The sequence below is a fragment of the Chaetomium tenue genome, assembly GCF_020726465.1.
Source record: "Chaetomium tenue strain MPI-SDFR-AT-0079 chromosome Unknown F5144scaffold_2, whole genome shotgun sequence".
Lineage (NCBI taxonomy): Eukaryota > Fungi > Ascomycota > Sordariomycetes > Sordariales > Chaetomiaceae > Chaetomium > Chaetomium tenue.
This window is the reverse complement of record NW_027117330.1, coordinates 1,655,657-1,669,390: the sequence shown is the minus strand read 5'-3', so window position 1 is coordinate 1,669,390 and position 13,734 is coordinate 1,655,657. Positions and strand designations below refer to the sequence as shown.

The following is a 13,734-nucleotide window of genomic DNA, read 5'->3' as shown; positions in this document are numbered from 1 at the left end:
GCGGCCGGCGGCTTCGAAGACGGGGTCGGCAGTGGAAAGGGAGAAGATCGTTACCGGAACCGTTAGTAATTGGACCATTATTGTCATGAGATGGTGGTGATGGCGATGCTTACTAGTCGGTACCTTGAGGACCCTGCCTCGGCACCTGAGCAAGTGACTCAAGCTAGGTATGGAAAGTCGGGCAGAAACGGGTTACTGGATGTTAAACTCTCCGAGAGGCGCAGTGGAAAGGGAGGTAACTTTAGTTTGTGGTGTGGTTATTTATTTACCAAACCGGCTCTGGGGTGAACAAAGGGGGGATAAAGATAAGCTTACCTACCTAGCTATGGTCTGTTGTTGGCCAGGCCGATTTTGGGACACTTAATTCGTAAAAGTAAGCTTAGGGTCTGGCTGCTCGTAAGTGATAGCCGAGGTGCCCAAAATGAGGCAGGGGAGTGGGGATGGCTAAAGGGATGAATGATATGAGATCTTCTAACTGCCACTCGACGCTGTTTGGGGAGATATGGGCAGTGATTCCGCGTCCGCAATGCCAACGTATATTAGATCCAAGCGTGACCTTTGACAAGCGTGCGTATGTATTATGTTTCAAAATATTGGGGATTAGGGGCGTCAGCCCATAAGTTTCTGACCACACATGTCGACCGAGGTTCCGTGTCGTTGTCCTCCAACAATCGACTATCTTACCATAATGACCCAACTGAGCCTCCAGGGCTACCTTGCATGTTATAATCCCAAGCCACAGTGAACGGGCCGACTCGAACGGATCTAGGGCTCGCAGAGAGGGGGTTAGGAAACGGGCTCTGACATAAAGTCCAACTACCTTTTACCCCCTTCTGTTAATACACTCGACAACCAATATCGTTGTCGCCCTGAGAAATGTAGAGCTTAAAGTACCTAGGTAGGTAATTATACATACACGGATTTCATATACACATTATAGATATACACATACTAAGCGACAACCTAAAGCCTTCCACAACAGCCTTCATCCACAAGCCGGACATGCATGCCGCGCGTTAAATCTTCATCTTTCCCAACCTCACCTCCGTGGCCTTTGCCTCTTCCGAAGCCTCCATAGCCTCCATAGCCTCCGCAGCTTCTACAGCCTCAACAACCTCCAACCCACCCTCACCCTCGTCCCCCCCATAATAAGACGAAGCCCGACTCACACCCTCTATATCAAACCCACAATCAATAAAGATCGTGTTCCGCACCGCCCTAGCCGCAGCAACCGCCGCCGACGCCTGCTCAGCCGACATCAAATCATGATCCAGCAGCGGAAACATGCGACAATCCAGCTGCTCCGATTGACCGCCCTCTTGCTGCTCTTCTTGCTCGGCACAAGCAACACGCTGATAAACCCCCAGATTGACACCGCCAGAACCTACACAAGGGTCTCCGTCAGCGCAGCTTCACCCACTCATCCACTCCAGTCACCACCGAAGAAGCAAGACAACAGAATAGAATAAAAAGCACTCACCCAGCGCCGCCTCGGCCTCATACGGGCTCATCACGGGGTAATAGGCAAACCGCCCCGTCGAGAACATAGTCGAGTCTCTGACGCTTTGGGTGGCTAGAACCGGGGCCGGGGCTCGAGCCTGGGCCTGAGCCATAATCGGAATCGGAGTCGGAGTCGAGGTCGCGGTTGCGGTCAAGGTCGGGCCAAGCGGGTTCGACAGGAACGGTGAGGGGGCGGCGAAAGAGCTGTGCATAGTACTGACTGTTGCCGGCGGCGGCGCGGGATGGAGCCGGGGCCGGGGCCGGGGCACGGAACCGACTGTTGGGCCGGTCTGGCCGGCGGGGTAGAGCCGAGCCGAGTTGACGAGGTTATGGGCGCGGGCGCGGTTGGGGGGGTCCCAGTTGTGGACTGTGGGTTTTGGAGGGGGGAGGGGTTAGTTGGTGTTCTGATGTTTGAGGTTGGTTGGGGGGGCTTACGGAAAGGCGGGGGCGGAGGGTAGCCGAATGGGTTGTCTGGGTACAGGTCACGTAGCAAGGCTGATCGGTGTTAGTGATTGTTTACTCCATGATAGAGAGGGGGGCCGGCATGAGTTACTTACACGGCGAAGTGAATCCATCAGAACTCCAGCCCGCTGAGGAAAAGGCGCTTCCGGCCGATGGGGTCGCAGAAGATGGGGATACAAATCGTGGCGGCGGTAGGGGCGACACGGGCAGAGACCGGGGAGGCGGGAACAAGGAGTAAGTAGGCGCCGGAGCTCGTGCTGGGGCCGACGGCGTACGGGCGGCGCGAGTTCTGCCACCCACTGGCTTCGCAAGTTCGCGGGAGACTTCCTGCTGCCAGTCATGAAGCCACTCTTCCTGCTGGGTCTTGGGAGCTGGGGAGGGAGCCGGGGGTACAACTACAGGTGGAGCTGGAGGAAGAGTCGGGGGCAGAGCCGGGGCCAGAACCGGGGGCAGAGTCGACGGTAGAACTGAGGGCAAAGTTGACGGCAGAGCTGAGCCTGGCGACCGGTTTGGCAGGGGCGGGGTCAGTTCCCGGGAGTGACTCAAGCGGCATTCGTCAATGGGGGCCAAGTTGCCCGGCTTCTGGCGCGAGCCCCCCGTGGAACTCGCTGTGCGAGAACGGGAAGGGCGGACTCTGGGCAAGGGCAGAGAGTTGCCGCTCAGGATATCCGGTACTCGGGGAGTTCGGCGACCCTGGGAGAGGATGGGCGGGGCAGGCGGAGGTCGGGTTGGCGGCGGCGGTATACTGTTGGCACTACCCCCAGACGATGTTGAGCCGCCCCGGGTCCTCGACATGGGGAAGTCGGCGCCTCCTGGTTGTGGTACGTAAGTCAGCTTCTGAAACTGGTGACACTTGTGGATTGTGTACGAGGGCTCATTGCTCACGTCCAACATCACCTAATGATTGCTCAATCTCCTTGATTGCTTCGGGAGTGAGAATCTGTGATTCTCGGACTGAACAATCGTTAACTTGAGGACTGACCCTTCGGGGATCGGACGTTGAGTAGGTAGCAGGTCTTACTGTTTGGAGGAGTCGCCATATTATCGGTACTCATTGAATGAGCGGCTTAGCCCTGGAAGTAACTCAATTCAACATTTAAAGGAATAACGGCTGTGTGGCCGACAAGGTTTAAGGGGTTGGAAACAGGATTTGATAAAGTGAATGGGGGAGGAAATTCTGGGAGAGGTTGAGGCAGTTGAGAAATACTAGGAGGTAAGAGTCCCCCACCAGCTTGAAGATGGGGGAATAATCAAAGTGATTAAATTCCCTCCCAGAAGGACGCGACTTGAGTTCGCGTGTTTGGGTTGTTAATGGGGTTGCCATTGGCTTAGTAGCGTCTTCTGTGACGCGTCAGGTTCGGACGAATGTTGAGTTGTTCCCATTTTCACACGGCCCAAGAATGGCACATATTAATATTGAATCCTAGATAGGAAACAATCAAGATCAAATGCATGTTCAAGTATGAACTCTTGCCCCAGGACCCCCTCATGAAGCCAGTTGACTACCTACGGAGTTGTTCAGAGTTAAATAACTGAAAGGAGGCTAGAACTGGTTTGTGGTCTCTACAGGATTTCCGATATCTACCTAAGAACCTAGGCTATAATTATTCCCTCAACTTTGGGATTTATTACTTAGGTACCTGTGTCGAGTGGAGGTTGTCCTGACCGTGACCTCAATGTGTACCACGCCAAACAGCTGTTCCGAGGTTCAAACAGTGTGATGAACAATTATTATGACATGGCATCCCATTTTTCCTGGCCCATTCTCTATGAAAGGAGACAGGGAAAACAGGGTTAGTTTCTGTGAGATTTGTGCACTTGAAAATAGGTACCTAGGTAGGACTCGCCCACTGACTTCACCACTGCCTCCTCACACGCGTGCATGACGCGTTATTTCTGGCTTGTCATGTCATCCTTCCACACACTTTATCTCACTCATCAGCCTCAGCGTCACATAGGCCACTGTTATTTCACTCATTGTTTGTGATTGTGCGTCCCACGACATTGTCTGACTCATAGTACCTAATGGTTATCTTGTTTTTGATTCGAGTCGTCCATGATAGTGAATCATCCTTTGATAGCTCATGATTGTGGCAGGAGAGTAATAGTAGTTGATGACATTGGGTGCCGTTGACAAGGGCCTGATAGACTACCACGGACAAAATGGTGTGAAGGTGATGTGACTACCACTTCAATGGTACTCGACATGGGTGACCTACCTAAGCACACAGTACCTAACTAGCGGCCATTAGGATTGCAGACCCAATCTAGCCGTGCAGTGAATGGAGAGGTGGTATCCAGGTACCTACCTAAGTAAAGTATTATGTATTCTTACGGTCTCTTCGATACCTAAGTAGGTAACTCCGGCGCCACTCTGTAACTTCCGTGGGTAAGGTTGGTAGGTTGATTATTCCCCCGATTCAAATCAACAAATTTCCCGCCCCACCACTTTTGTTGTTCACACCAAACACCCAGTTGTTCAGCTCAGATCGATCAACCTCTGAACTCGACGATAAATGATGGCTGTAGGAGCTATAAGACAGAGGCCCTCTGGGCCCGGTGTCCATTTGGGCACCACAGCACCTTTATTTTGGCGAGTCAATGACATTATGGACGACACAGAGAAGGCAAAGATGAAGGCGCTGTTGCGCGAGGTTGAGGAACTGCGGGAGAAGAATACTAGGGAGGTTGAGGCACTGCGACAGAAGAATAGGGAGGCTGATCGCCAAACGCGTGAAGCAGAAGAAGATGCTATAAGAGAGCGGAAACGTGCCGAAAAGGCCGAGGAACGCCTCGGAAAGGCAGAGGAACGCCTCGGAAAAACAGAGGAACGCCTCGAAAAAACAGAGGAACGCCTCGGAAAGACAGAGGAACGCCTCGAAAAGACAGAGGAACGCCTCGGAGAGGCAGAGGCACGCATGCAAGACACCACCATCGAAGAATACCTGGACGCCTGTCAGAAACATCTCTTCGACCGACTCAAAGTTGAGACCGACATGGCTCGCGCGTCGCAGGGCGGCCTCACTAACCCAACCAAAAAGTGGTGTCCGACGAAGCTACTGCCCTGGACGGACTTTCTCGACGAGCAGAAAAAGATCCTCGCTAAATTTTACGAGGTCTTCCCAGTCCACGAGCGCCTCTTCCAACCCGTGGAGATGCTCAAACGCTTCAAAGATGAGTACGTCAAGGGGAATATCAAAGACGAAATCGACGTTCTGTATGTCCAGCGTGTCACGGTACAATGTCCTGTGGAAAAGATCATCGAAGAGATCGTTAAAAGACACCCGGTCAGAGACGCGCTGGGTATTAGCAGCGACATGGAATTTCAGAGCCACGTTCTTCCAGCCAACGAAAATATCGCAGGGGCCAGGGGGCCCGGTGTCGGGGTCGGCGGGGCCGGCAATGGAACCGACAATGAAACCGACAATGAGACCGACAACGGTGCTGATAACGGGGCGGACAGTGAGGCCGACAACGAGAAAGAAGATGAGGATGTTGGTGAGGCAGGCGACAAGGCAGGCAGTGACAGTGACGAGGAAGTCGACAGAACACGGCCTGACCAAACTGCTGTGCACTTGACGGGCGTTAACGACACCGACGGCTTGGCAAAAAGAGCGATCGCCTTCGTTGTCGAGTACAAGGCTCCACACAAGCTCACTGCTGCCCATATCCGCCGTGGCCTTCAAATGAAGGATGTCATAGCCGAGGTTGTGAACCGCCCTGATATACCAACGTCCGATATTGGCCGTTTTGAGTACAAGGCAGAGAGGCTCGTAGCGGCCGCTATCACGCAGACCTATCACTACATGATTCAAAACGGCCTGGAGTACAGCTATCTCACAACCTCACAACAAGCGAAGCATTTGTGTTTTTGAGGATAGACTGGCGTAACCCCGGCAATCTCTATTTTCATCTCGCCGAACCTTCCATCGAGGTAGCTGCTCATGAGGAGGGCAATGGTCTGGACTGCACAGCTATTAGTCGAGTGCTTGCCTTTTCGCTCCTTGCGCTGAGGACACAGCAGAAGCGTCGAGCTGATCGAATTCGAGCTAGAAAGATGGCTGGGTTGAAAACATGGGCCGTGGAATGGGAATTGGAAGTGCGCGGCATGTCGGAGGTTGGAAGGGGGAACAAACAATTATCAGACTCGGACACATCATATTCGCCCTCAACAACACCACCCTCAGTTACATCCTCCGACATTGACCAACCGCCGATTCATCCTCGGAAAACAAACCGAGCCGAGCCGGTTAAAAAGGGCAGTACCGCCAAAACATGCCGACCCACGCTCGGCACGAGTGGGCCAAATGCTACGGATAACGACGACGACGATTCCATTGACGAGTTGACGATGGATACCTCAACAACTCCGGCCGCCAACCTCGGTTTGGTGCGCACCTCGCCTTTCAACACGCGAACCAATACCAGCGACTCTAGGCAGGGGTCTTCTAATCGTTCAAGAAAGCGTTCTTACTGCACCCAGCAATGCCTTCTAGGCTTGGTTTGCGGATTCCGCCTGGACCCCCGTTGCCCTAACATCGACCTCCACCGGGACAAAACACAAGACACCAACCAGCATCCGGTGGACCACAGAACCTGGCAACGCTTGCTGGCCAAGTAGTTCTCCCGTAAACCTGAAGCCGGCCTCAAATGCCTCTGGAAGGAAGGCGCGCGCGGCGTGCTCATGCGGATCACCCTGCTCCAGTACGGCTACACCTTCGTCGCCAAGGGCACCAACCGGAAGTCGATCGAGCACCTGCGGCAAGAAGCCCGCATCTACGAGCGCCTACGCACCCTGCAGGGCAGCGACATCCCCGTCTTCCTGGGCCGCCTGCACCTGCGCCAGCCGTACGACTACGACTACGGCATGCAGGTCGTTTACATGCTCTTTCTGTCGTGGGGCGGCGAGTGCGTGCTCAGCAGGAAGGCCGCGCTGGGCATAGACCAGGCCGCGCTCGACCGCCAGTTGTTGCCCCTGCTGCAGAAGGTGCATGATTTGGGGGTGGTGCACATGGATGTGCGGGGGCAGAATGTCTTGTGGTGCGAGGAGACGCGCAGGGTCATGCTGATTGATTTTGAGCGGTCGATTTCATGTGCTGGCGCTGGCGAGCGAGACCGGGACCCCGTCCGCGAGAAGGTCGTGCAGTTCGTCAAGAAGGAGGATCTGTACGTCGCTGGGCTTATTATCGAGCCGCCATCACGGGAGGTCTACCCCTACTGTCGGTTCTTTTAGGGCTTGGGCCCTTGTCAATCGTGCACCCCATTGCAAGCAACCAGAAACGGGTTCCGCGCCTGACGGGAGTATTGTCGCTGATATCGGCAATTTCGCAACGCCTTTCCTGGATTTACGCGACTTTCAAGTCTTGGTTGGTCGGATGGGTTCAATGGCATTGGGCGGACGATACCACGGGATCGCGGGCAACTAAGGCGTTCTCTGGGATATTGGTTATGTATGCTAATAATGTATTGTACCTATTGAGATTAGGTGTATTTGCACTTCCCAGCATCACCTTTAGTTACCCTTGTCTCTCATGAAGGATTGGTAGCCGTCGGATATGTTTTGAGCCATTCCTCTCGGGTATACACCTTTCCAGCGGAGCTCAAGAATTGCGTTATCCTGGCATTTAGCCCTGGGAGCTCAAGGTTGGCTTGGGTCTGGCGGTGTTTTGGAATATGGGAGTACGTACTGTCGAGAGACATCCTGACAGCTGGCTGTAGGGAGTAATGGTCTGACCGCTCATGCACAAGGAGTAGGTCGTCAGGAAGATTGGTGTCTTGAAATCATTGTTAGGATAAAATTCATGTGTTATGAGACACATGTGACATAGTAGCCCTGGTGAATGAGCGGTCTCACCTTTGGGGATCGAGTACACGACAACATCGTCTCCACGAAACCGCCAGGACACCAAGTATTGTTGGTATCGACTGTTAGGGCGCATGGATGCTCCGTTGGGTGCTAAACTCAAGAGCTGCGTTTCAAAAAAATGGATCTATTGAGGTAGTACCTAACACTCTTGGTGAACCTACCCATGTAAGTCGATAGGTTCAAGGCTTTTGGTTCGACCCAGCCGTTGCCAGAAGTGATGATGTCGTAGACATGGCGGTGTGGCGTCTGGGCACGTACCCGAATTGCACGGCCGTTGTTAACACGGAAGAGTTCCTTGGGAAACTTCCGAAACACAGTGATGGCCGACATGACCAAAGACACTTACGGTGTGCTTTGCAGGGTAAGGCGGATGACATGAAGTTCTCTCCGATTCAGATTCGGCAAAAGTGGAGTTGGTTCTCTAATACTTGACCAATCAGGTTATACAATACCTACAGTATCGCGACGCGTTTTGGGAGCCACCACCCGGCTTCTTCCTGCAACTTTGCAAGCGATCCTCAACCACTATCCATCCACCCACCAAGCTGACAAGATGATTCGTCACCCGTTGAATTCAACTCGGAGTCTCTGTAGCCCGTTATTAAAGACTTCAAAACTCACTCGAACCGCTCGGTCACCTTGTTCGTCTGGGCGCCATTTTTCGGTGAAAGCAATCTATTCCTCGTTCCCTGCCACACTACACTACTATTCCCCTCAAAAAAAGGTGGTTCTCTTCGACCACAAGGGGTCTGATAATCGGTCCCAAGAGCTGTTCGAGGAGGCCGTGACGGTGGCTAAGGATGGTCTCGTTTACCCGACCGTGAACGCGGCATCTAGTCAGTATTAAGACCATTGGTTGCACCAGGGCCACCGACCGACATACACCATTAACATTGGACCAATTGATAGTGTCGAATGGAGCGGTTATGTTTCCAAATACTTTCATGATGCAGGAGTTAGTCCGCAGATACTTTGACGAAGTTCTCGACCGCCAGGACGAAGGCGAAGATATTGAAGCCCCCTCTTTGTACACCGTCCCTAAAGGTAACGCTGAGTTCCCGTCCCTCGGGGCAATATCTGTTTACAGAGTTAACAATTGTCGCCCAGGAACCCCTATTCCCAGCCACCTCATCTTGATTAACGAGTACATATCCCGGTTCTCCTTGCAACCATCACACGGCATGTCTCTGGAGGGTGAGTAAATCTTGATCCACGTTGTCTTTGGAAATGCCACCCTGACACGAGATAGACTTGAACCGCTCTCTGAATGAATTCTATGAGCGTCACGCCAAGAAGGAGACGGTAGATAGTTGGTTAGAGAACCATCCTTTTCCAGAAGCCTTGCCGGATGAGGCAGATGAGAGATGGAAGGCCCAATAGCCATAATCGCTGATTCGCTGCTGAAGCTAAAAGTGGCGGGGATGGTGGCCAGCTTGAATGGCACCTCGACATGTTTTTGAGTTGTACAATGAAGACATAGCGTTGAGTGGGTTGTAAGCAAGGAAGTCTGGTAGACTTTGTTGTTGTCGGCCCGTCGGGCAAGTTCAGATCACAGCATTTGATGCCTATACAAGATGGGCCAACTTCCTGATCTAACTGTGATGACACTGGCTAAACAACAGAGAAAAACCAGCTTTGTTTTCGATGGCAATCTCTGTACGATCCTTTCTGAATGAACATTTAGACTGTCGTTCCAGTGAGAGAGGACATGAAGTCGGATTTTGTGGGGCCTTGTTAACATGTTTCCGGAATTCCGGCGCCAGAGGACCCCGCGGCTGCCCCACGAGCCCTCTACTCTACCCCGCTTCAGCCCGTTCATCCCCCTGAAGGCGCCGTTCGAAGGACCCCAAGAAGGTTGTGGGTTTCCCACGTGCCAAGATGCTCAGGGTCGCATTCTGCTCCTCTGGGGATTCTTGGCGACAGCTCCCCAACGGCCATGGTGTTGGTGTTTGGCTGCACCTTCCACCTCTCCAAGTTAGCACCAAAACCCTCCATCGTTTGCTCCTTTAATTGTCTTAATCCCTCTTTTCAAGAAATTCGCATGGATTGGTGCGAATTTTCATCTCAGGCCGAGTCTCCTATCGCTTCATAACCTTGCACCTTGGTCTTGGTCTCAAATTCGGAACTCTCGGCGGATCGCACAAGACTCGGCGCTCTCACCATTCACTCTGCCCTTGCATGACCGTCTCACACCTAATCGCCCATTTTAAACATGGCCAAGAAGGCGCGCCAAAGGATAAGCTATGGTTGGTTATTTCCTCTTTTTATTGTTGTGCATTGCATTGGCTGTCTTGGCCTCCTCAACCAAACCCACACACACACACGTGCTCGAGTGTCAACAGGTCGCGTTGGGGAGAAGGGATGTCTTTGTTTTAGACTTGTCGCCTTGGGGCATCTGCTATATCAACCGAGTTGTGTGGGACATCAAATCACAGATCTGGCATTGTGTTGTTGTTAACCTACTTGTTTTGTTCCAGTCCTTGAAGCCCCTAATTCCTCACCCGGTGGCCATCGACTGGGGGTCAATGGCTTAGCCGTCGATTGCGACAATGCTATCCTGTGAGTTAGGTCACGATGGAGTTATTTATTATCTCATAACTTTGCCAACTTTGCTGACACCCTGCAGTTACTCTGGTGGGCGAGACGGTGTCATCTGCGCCTGGGACCTGAATAACACCCTTCATACCAACACTGGTGGGCACTCCGCTGTTGTTGACACCAGCCAAACCAACAGCAGGCCAAAGACCATTACCCGATTTCGTGCCCAGACTCAAGCACACACCCACTGGATCAACGACATTGCCCTTGCCCAGAAGTACAGCACACTGGTGTCAGCCTCCTCAGACCTCCTGGTCAAGGCCTGGCGACCTCTTGCTGGCGATGCCCTAGAGCCCGTCACCATCGGCCAGCACGCCGACTATGTCAAGTGCGTCGCCACGCCAAGCCAGTCCACCCCCTGGGTAGCCTCAGGGGGGCTGGACCGGAAGATTTCCCTTTGGGACCTGTCGGGAGCTGGCCAAACGCTCGAGATTGATGTCCGTGGCGAGGAAGTGGAACAGAAGGGTAGCGTGTACGCGTTGGGCGTCACCCACAACATCCTAGCCAACGGCGGTCCCGAGAGCATTGTGCGGCTGTGGGACCCAAGGTCTGGTCAGCGCATCACCAAGTTTGTCGGCCACACCGACACCATCCGCGCCATTCTGATCAGCGAGTCTGGGGATATGGTCCTGTCGGCTAGCTCAGATCAGACCGTCAAGGTTTGGAGTGTTACAGCTGGCCGTTGCATGCATACCCTGACAATGCACGACCATAGTGTATGGGCCCTTTTCTCGGATGACCCGGGCCTTGACATCTTCTACAGCAGTGACCGATCCGGGCTGGTGGTCAAGACAGACGTTCGTGACACCGGGGGCGACATGGACAAGGGCTTGTCCGTGGCAGTTGCGAAGGAGAATGATGGCGTTAGCAAGATGGTGACCTGGGACGACAGCATCTGGACGGCAACGGCCACGGCGTCAATCAACCGGTGGAAGGACGTGGACACAAGCGTCAGCGTGCGGTTTTCAGAGGCCCCAAAGCAGCACCGGGCATCGTTGGTGACGGTGCAGAGCAAGGACACGGTTGCTGTCGTAGCTCCGCCAAGCGATTCTACGGCACCCACGATCCCGGCCAAGTCTATTCTCCGCATATCGAATACGGCGCCTTTCCAGCTAGTCATCGGCCGGGACGATGAGGTTTCCCTCCCGGGGTTGACTCGGAGTGTCTCGGAGCTCACGGAGCATGCCGTCAGCATCGTTGAGCCGATCCACCATGTGCCAGAAGAGACCATAGAAGGGCAGTTTGGTTTGGTTAAGCACAAGTTGTTGAACGACAGGAGGCGTGTCCTGACTTTGGATACTGCGGGCGATGTTTTGATGTGGGATCTAATCCAGGTGAAATGATCATCCTTCGTATGAGATATCCTTGGTGCTAACTACTTCCGCAGTGCCGTCCTGTCAAAAGCTTTGGGAAGCGTCACCTCGAAGATGTGGAGCCCGAGGTCAACACTCGGGAGGCTGTTGCTCCCTGGTGCTTGATCGACATTAGTTCAGGGAACTTGACGGTCGTGTTGGAGCCCTACAACTGCTTCGACGCCGAGATGTACGCCGACGAGTTGGTTCTTGAGGAGCCCGTAGAATTCCGCGAAGACCAAAGGAGTACGTCCCAGTCCGGCTTAGCTACGTTGAGATGCTGACATTTGTAGTCAACCTCGGAAAATGGGTGCTTAGGTACCTATTCGCCAATCTCATCGACGAAGAAATCCGGCGGGATGAGGCGTTTAGGCAGAAAATAAACCAAGGCGCCACCAAGAGGATAGCAGCGGGTAGGACAGCGCCACCGCTAGCGATATCCATTCCTTCCAACCCAGGCTGGGGTCCGGCGGACCTATCTTCGGCGACACCGCGAGCCCACGGATCACAGTACCCTCCCATGACACCGGGCTTCGGAATAGGGCTGGCCACTCCTGGCTCCCCGGGACCACCGGCACTCGAAGGATTCACGTCGCCTCTTAGCCCCCTCGTCGACAAGCGGTCGTCCCAAGTCAGCAGGCCGTCGCAGGACAGGGAAGACTACTTTTCAGACGCAATCCAGAGCCCAGATGGAGCCCCCAAACCAGCACAGACACCCGCCGCAGAGGCTCCGCCGGCTGAGGAGAAGGCAGCCAAAACTCCTGGTGAGAACGGCGGCAAGGAAAAGGATGCCAAAGACAAGGACAAGGACAAGGATAAAGACAAAGACAACGGAAAACCAGCCGCCACCATGTTCAGCAAGAAGTTCCGCATGAATATGTCCTTTGGCACAAAGAAGCTGGGGCGGTCCCTATCGACGACAACAGCCGAGAAGCCGGCGGTACTGGACGAGAGAGCCGAGGAGTCGGAGTCATCATCGAATCACGAAAAGGAGTTTGACGACAACTTCCTCGGCGTGGTCCAGAAGATGCACAACGATTACGAGAAGCAGCAGGCCGAAAACCCGGACCAGATCGTCGAGTCCAGGATCACCCCCAGCCTGGCCAACGACACGCCGGTCCTCAAGCTGCCCGCCGGCACCAAGGTCATCATCCAAGAGGAAACCTCGGGCGGCTCGGCCGAGATGTACCGCGGCACGGTGGCGTCGGTCGGCGCCGACGCCGACGTCATCGAGAAGCGCGCGCCGCAGTGGCTCGGCGACGTGCTCCTGCTCAACGCCCTGCCGCTCAAGGACCCCGTTAAGATCTCGTTCGTGCTGCACCCGTGGAAGGAGTCCCTGCCGCCCATCGTCTCGGCCGACGGCAACAACCGCCTGAACGCCAACCGCATGCTGCGCGTCAAGAAGATCTTGGCGTATGTTGCCGAGCGCATTGATCCTGTCCCGGAGGGCCAGGAGCCTGCGCCGGATGCGCTCAAGCCGGAGGAGTATTTGGAGCTGTATTGTAATGATCGGGTAAGTTTGGCTCTTGGGTGTTGGTGGGCTGGTTCGGGGACTAATGCTTTCTTCTAGTTGCTGCCGCTCAAAATGACGCTGGCGACCCTGCGGACGCACGCCTGGAGGGGCGGCAACGATATCGTCCTGCACTACAAGGCCAACGGCCGCAAGGAGATCCCCATGCCGCCTCCCGTGGAGGTGGAAGCGACGACGGACGAGTCCGAAGCGGCGGCGCCGGCTGCATAGTGTGGGCTGACATCAAGGAGCCGCGGAGGGTGGTCTGCTCGTTGGCGTCGAGTGAGGTGGTGTTAGCAAGCCGCCGGCGTTTGTGTCTATTCGGGGTATTAGTCTTGTTTTGTATTGTACATAGGTATGTCGGCTTAGATAGCCTCCGGCAGTTCTGCAGGGTTGTCGAAACAAGTCGGACGCGCCTCGGTGGTCCCCCGTCATGATGTGGATGT

The 13,734-nt window shown here is 54.3% G+C and overlaps 5 protein-coding genes across 5 annotated transcripts; 3 read left to right on the top strand and 2 right to left on the bottom strand.

Moving 5' to 3' along the window:
* Nucleotides 1–1,016: 1,016 nt before the first annotated feature.
* Nucleotides 1,017–3,002, bottom strand: F5144DRAFT_640761 (uncharacterized protein; the record flags this gene model as incomplete). The annotated part of the gene is made up of 6 exons (XM_066792749.1): nt 1,017–1,384; nt 1,481–1,867; nt 1,936–1,995; nt 2,058–2,774; nt 2,848–2,916; nt 2,984–3,002. The coding sequence occupies 6 exons, from the start codon at nt 3,000–3,002 to the stop codon at nt 1,017–1,019; spliced, it is 1,620 nt and encodes a 539-aa protein (XP_066646218.1).
* A 1,593-nt stretch (nt 3,003–4,595) lies between these two features.
* Nucleotides 4,596–7,478, top strand: F5144DRAFT_618382 (uncharacterized protein; the record flags this gene model as incomplete). The annotated part of the gene is made up of 6 exons (XM_066791917.1): nt 4,596–5,788; nt 5,818–6,079; nt 6,150–6,224; nt 6,308–6,544; nt 6,584–7,044; nt 7,448–7,478. 6 exons carry the CDS (start codon nt 4,596–4,598, stop codon nt 7,476–7,478), a joined length of 2,259 nt encoding a protein of 752 aa, XP_066646217.1.
* F5144DRAFT_561222 (uncharacterized protein) lies at nt 7,397–8,205 on the bottom strand. Its single transcript, XM_066788246.1, has 4 exons — nt 7,990–8,205; nt 7,817–7,918; nt 7,650–7,736; nt 7,397–7,592 (listed from the first exon to the last, which is right to left on the bottom strand). The coding sequence occupies exons 1-4, from the start codon at nt 8,156–8,158 to the stop codon at nt 7,492–7,494; spliced, it is 459 nt and encodes a 152-aa protein (XP_066646216.1). The 5' UTR covers nt 8,159–8,205; the 3' UTR covers nt 7,397–7,491.
* A 120-nt stretch (nt 8,206–8,325) lies between these two features.
* On the top strand, nt 8,326–9,552 carry F5144DRAFT_561218 (uncharacterized protein). Its single transcript, XM_066788245.1, has 4 exons — nt 8,326–8,664; nt 8,738–8,872; nt 8,936–9,022; nt 9,078–9,552. The coding sequence occupies exons 1-4, from the start codon at nt 8,382–8,384 to the stop codon at nt 9,206–9,208; spliced, it is 636 nt and encodes a 211-aa protein (XP_066646215.1). The 5' UTR covers nt 8,326–8,381; the 3' UTR covers nt 9,209–9,552.
* A 488-nt stretch (nt 9,553–10,040) lies between these two features.
* On the top strand, nt 10,041–13,688 carry F5144DRAFT_640743 (uncharacterized protein; the record flags this gene model as incomplete). The annotated part of the gene is made up of 7 exons (XM_066792748.1): nt 10,041–10,074; nt 10,306–10,364; nt 10,597–10,656; nt 10,687–11,760; nt 11,814–11,913; nt 12,072–13,291; nt 13,349–13,688. The coding sequence occupies 7 exons, from the start codon at nt 10,041–10,043 to the stop codon at nt 13,517–13,519; spliced, it is 2,718 nt and encodes a 905-aa protein (XP_066646214.1). The 3' UTR covers nt 13,520–13,688.
* Nucleotides 13,689–13,734: the final 46 nt, after the last annotated feature.

Coding starts and splice junctions, on each gene's coding strand:
- F5144DRAFT_561218 (XM_066788245.1), top strand. CDS start 8,382: ATGATTCGTCACCCGTTGAATTCAACTCGGAGTCTCTGTAGCCCGTTA. Junction 8,873..8,935: donor TTTGTACACCGTCCCTAAAG/GTAACGCTGAGT, acceptor ATTGTCGCCCAG/GAACCCCTATTCCCAGCCAC. Junction 9,023..9,077: donor ACACGGCATGTCTCTGGAGG/GTGAGTAAATCT, acceptor GACACGAGATAG/ACTTGAACCGCTCTCTGAAT.
- F5144DRAFT_561222 (XM_066788246.1), bottom strand. CDS start 8,158: ATGTCGGCCATCACTGTGTTTCGGAAGTTTCCCAAGGAACTCTTCCGT. Junction 7,919..7,989: donor GAACCTATCGACTTACATGG/GTAGGTTCACCA, acceptor TCTTGAGTTTAG/CACCCAACGGAGCATCCATG. Junction 7,737..7,816: donor CGTGTACTCGATCCCCAAAG/GTGAGACCGCTC, acceptor AATGATTTCAAG/ACACCAATCTTCCTGACGAC.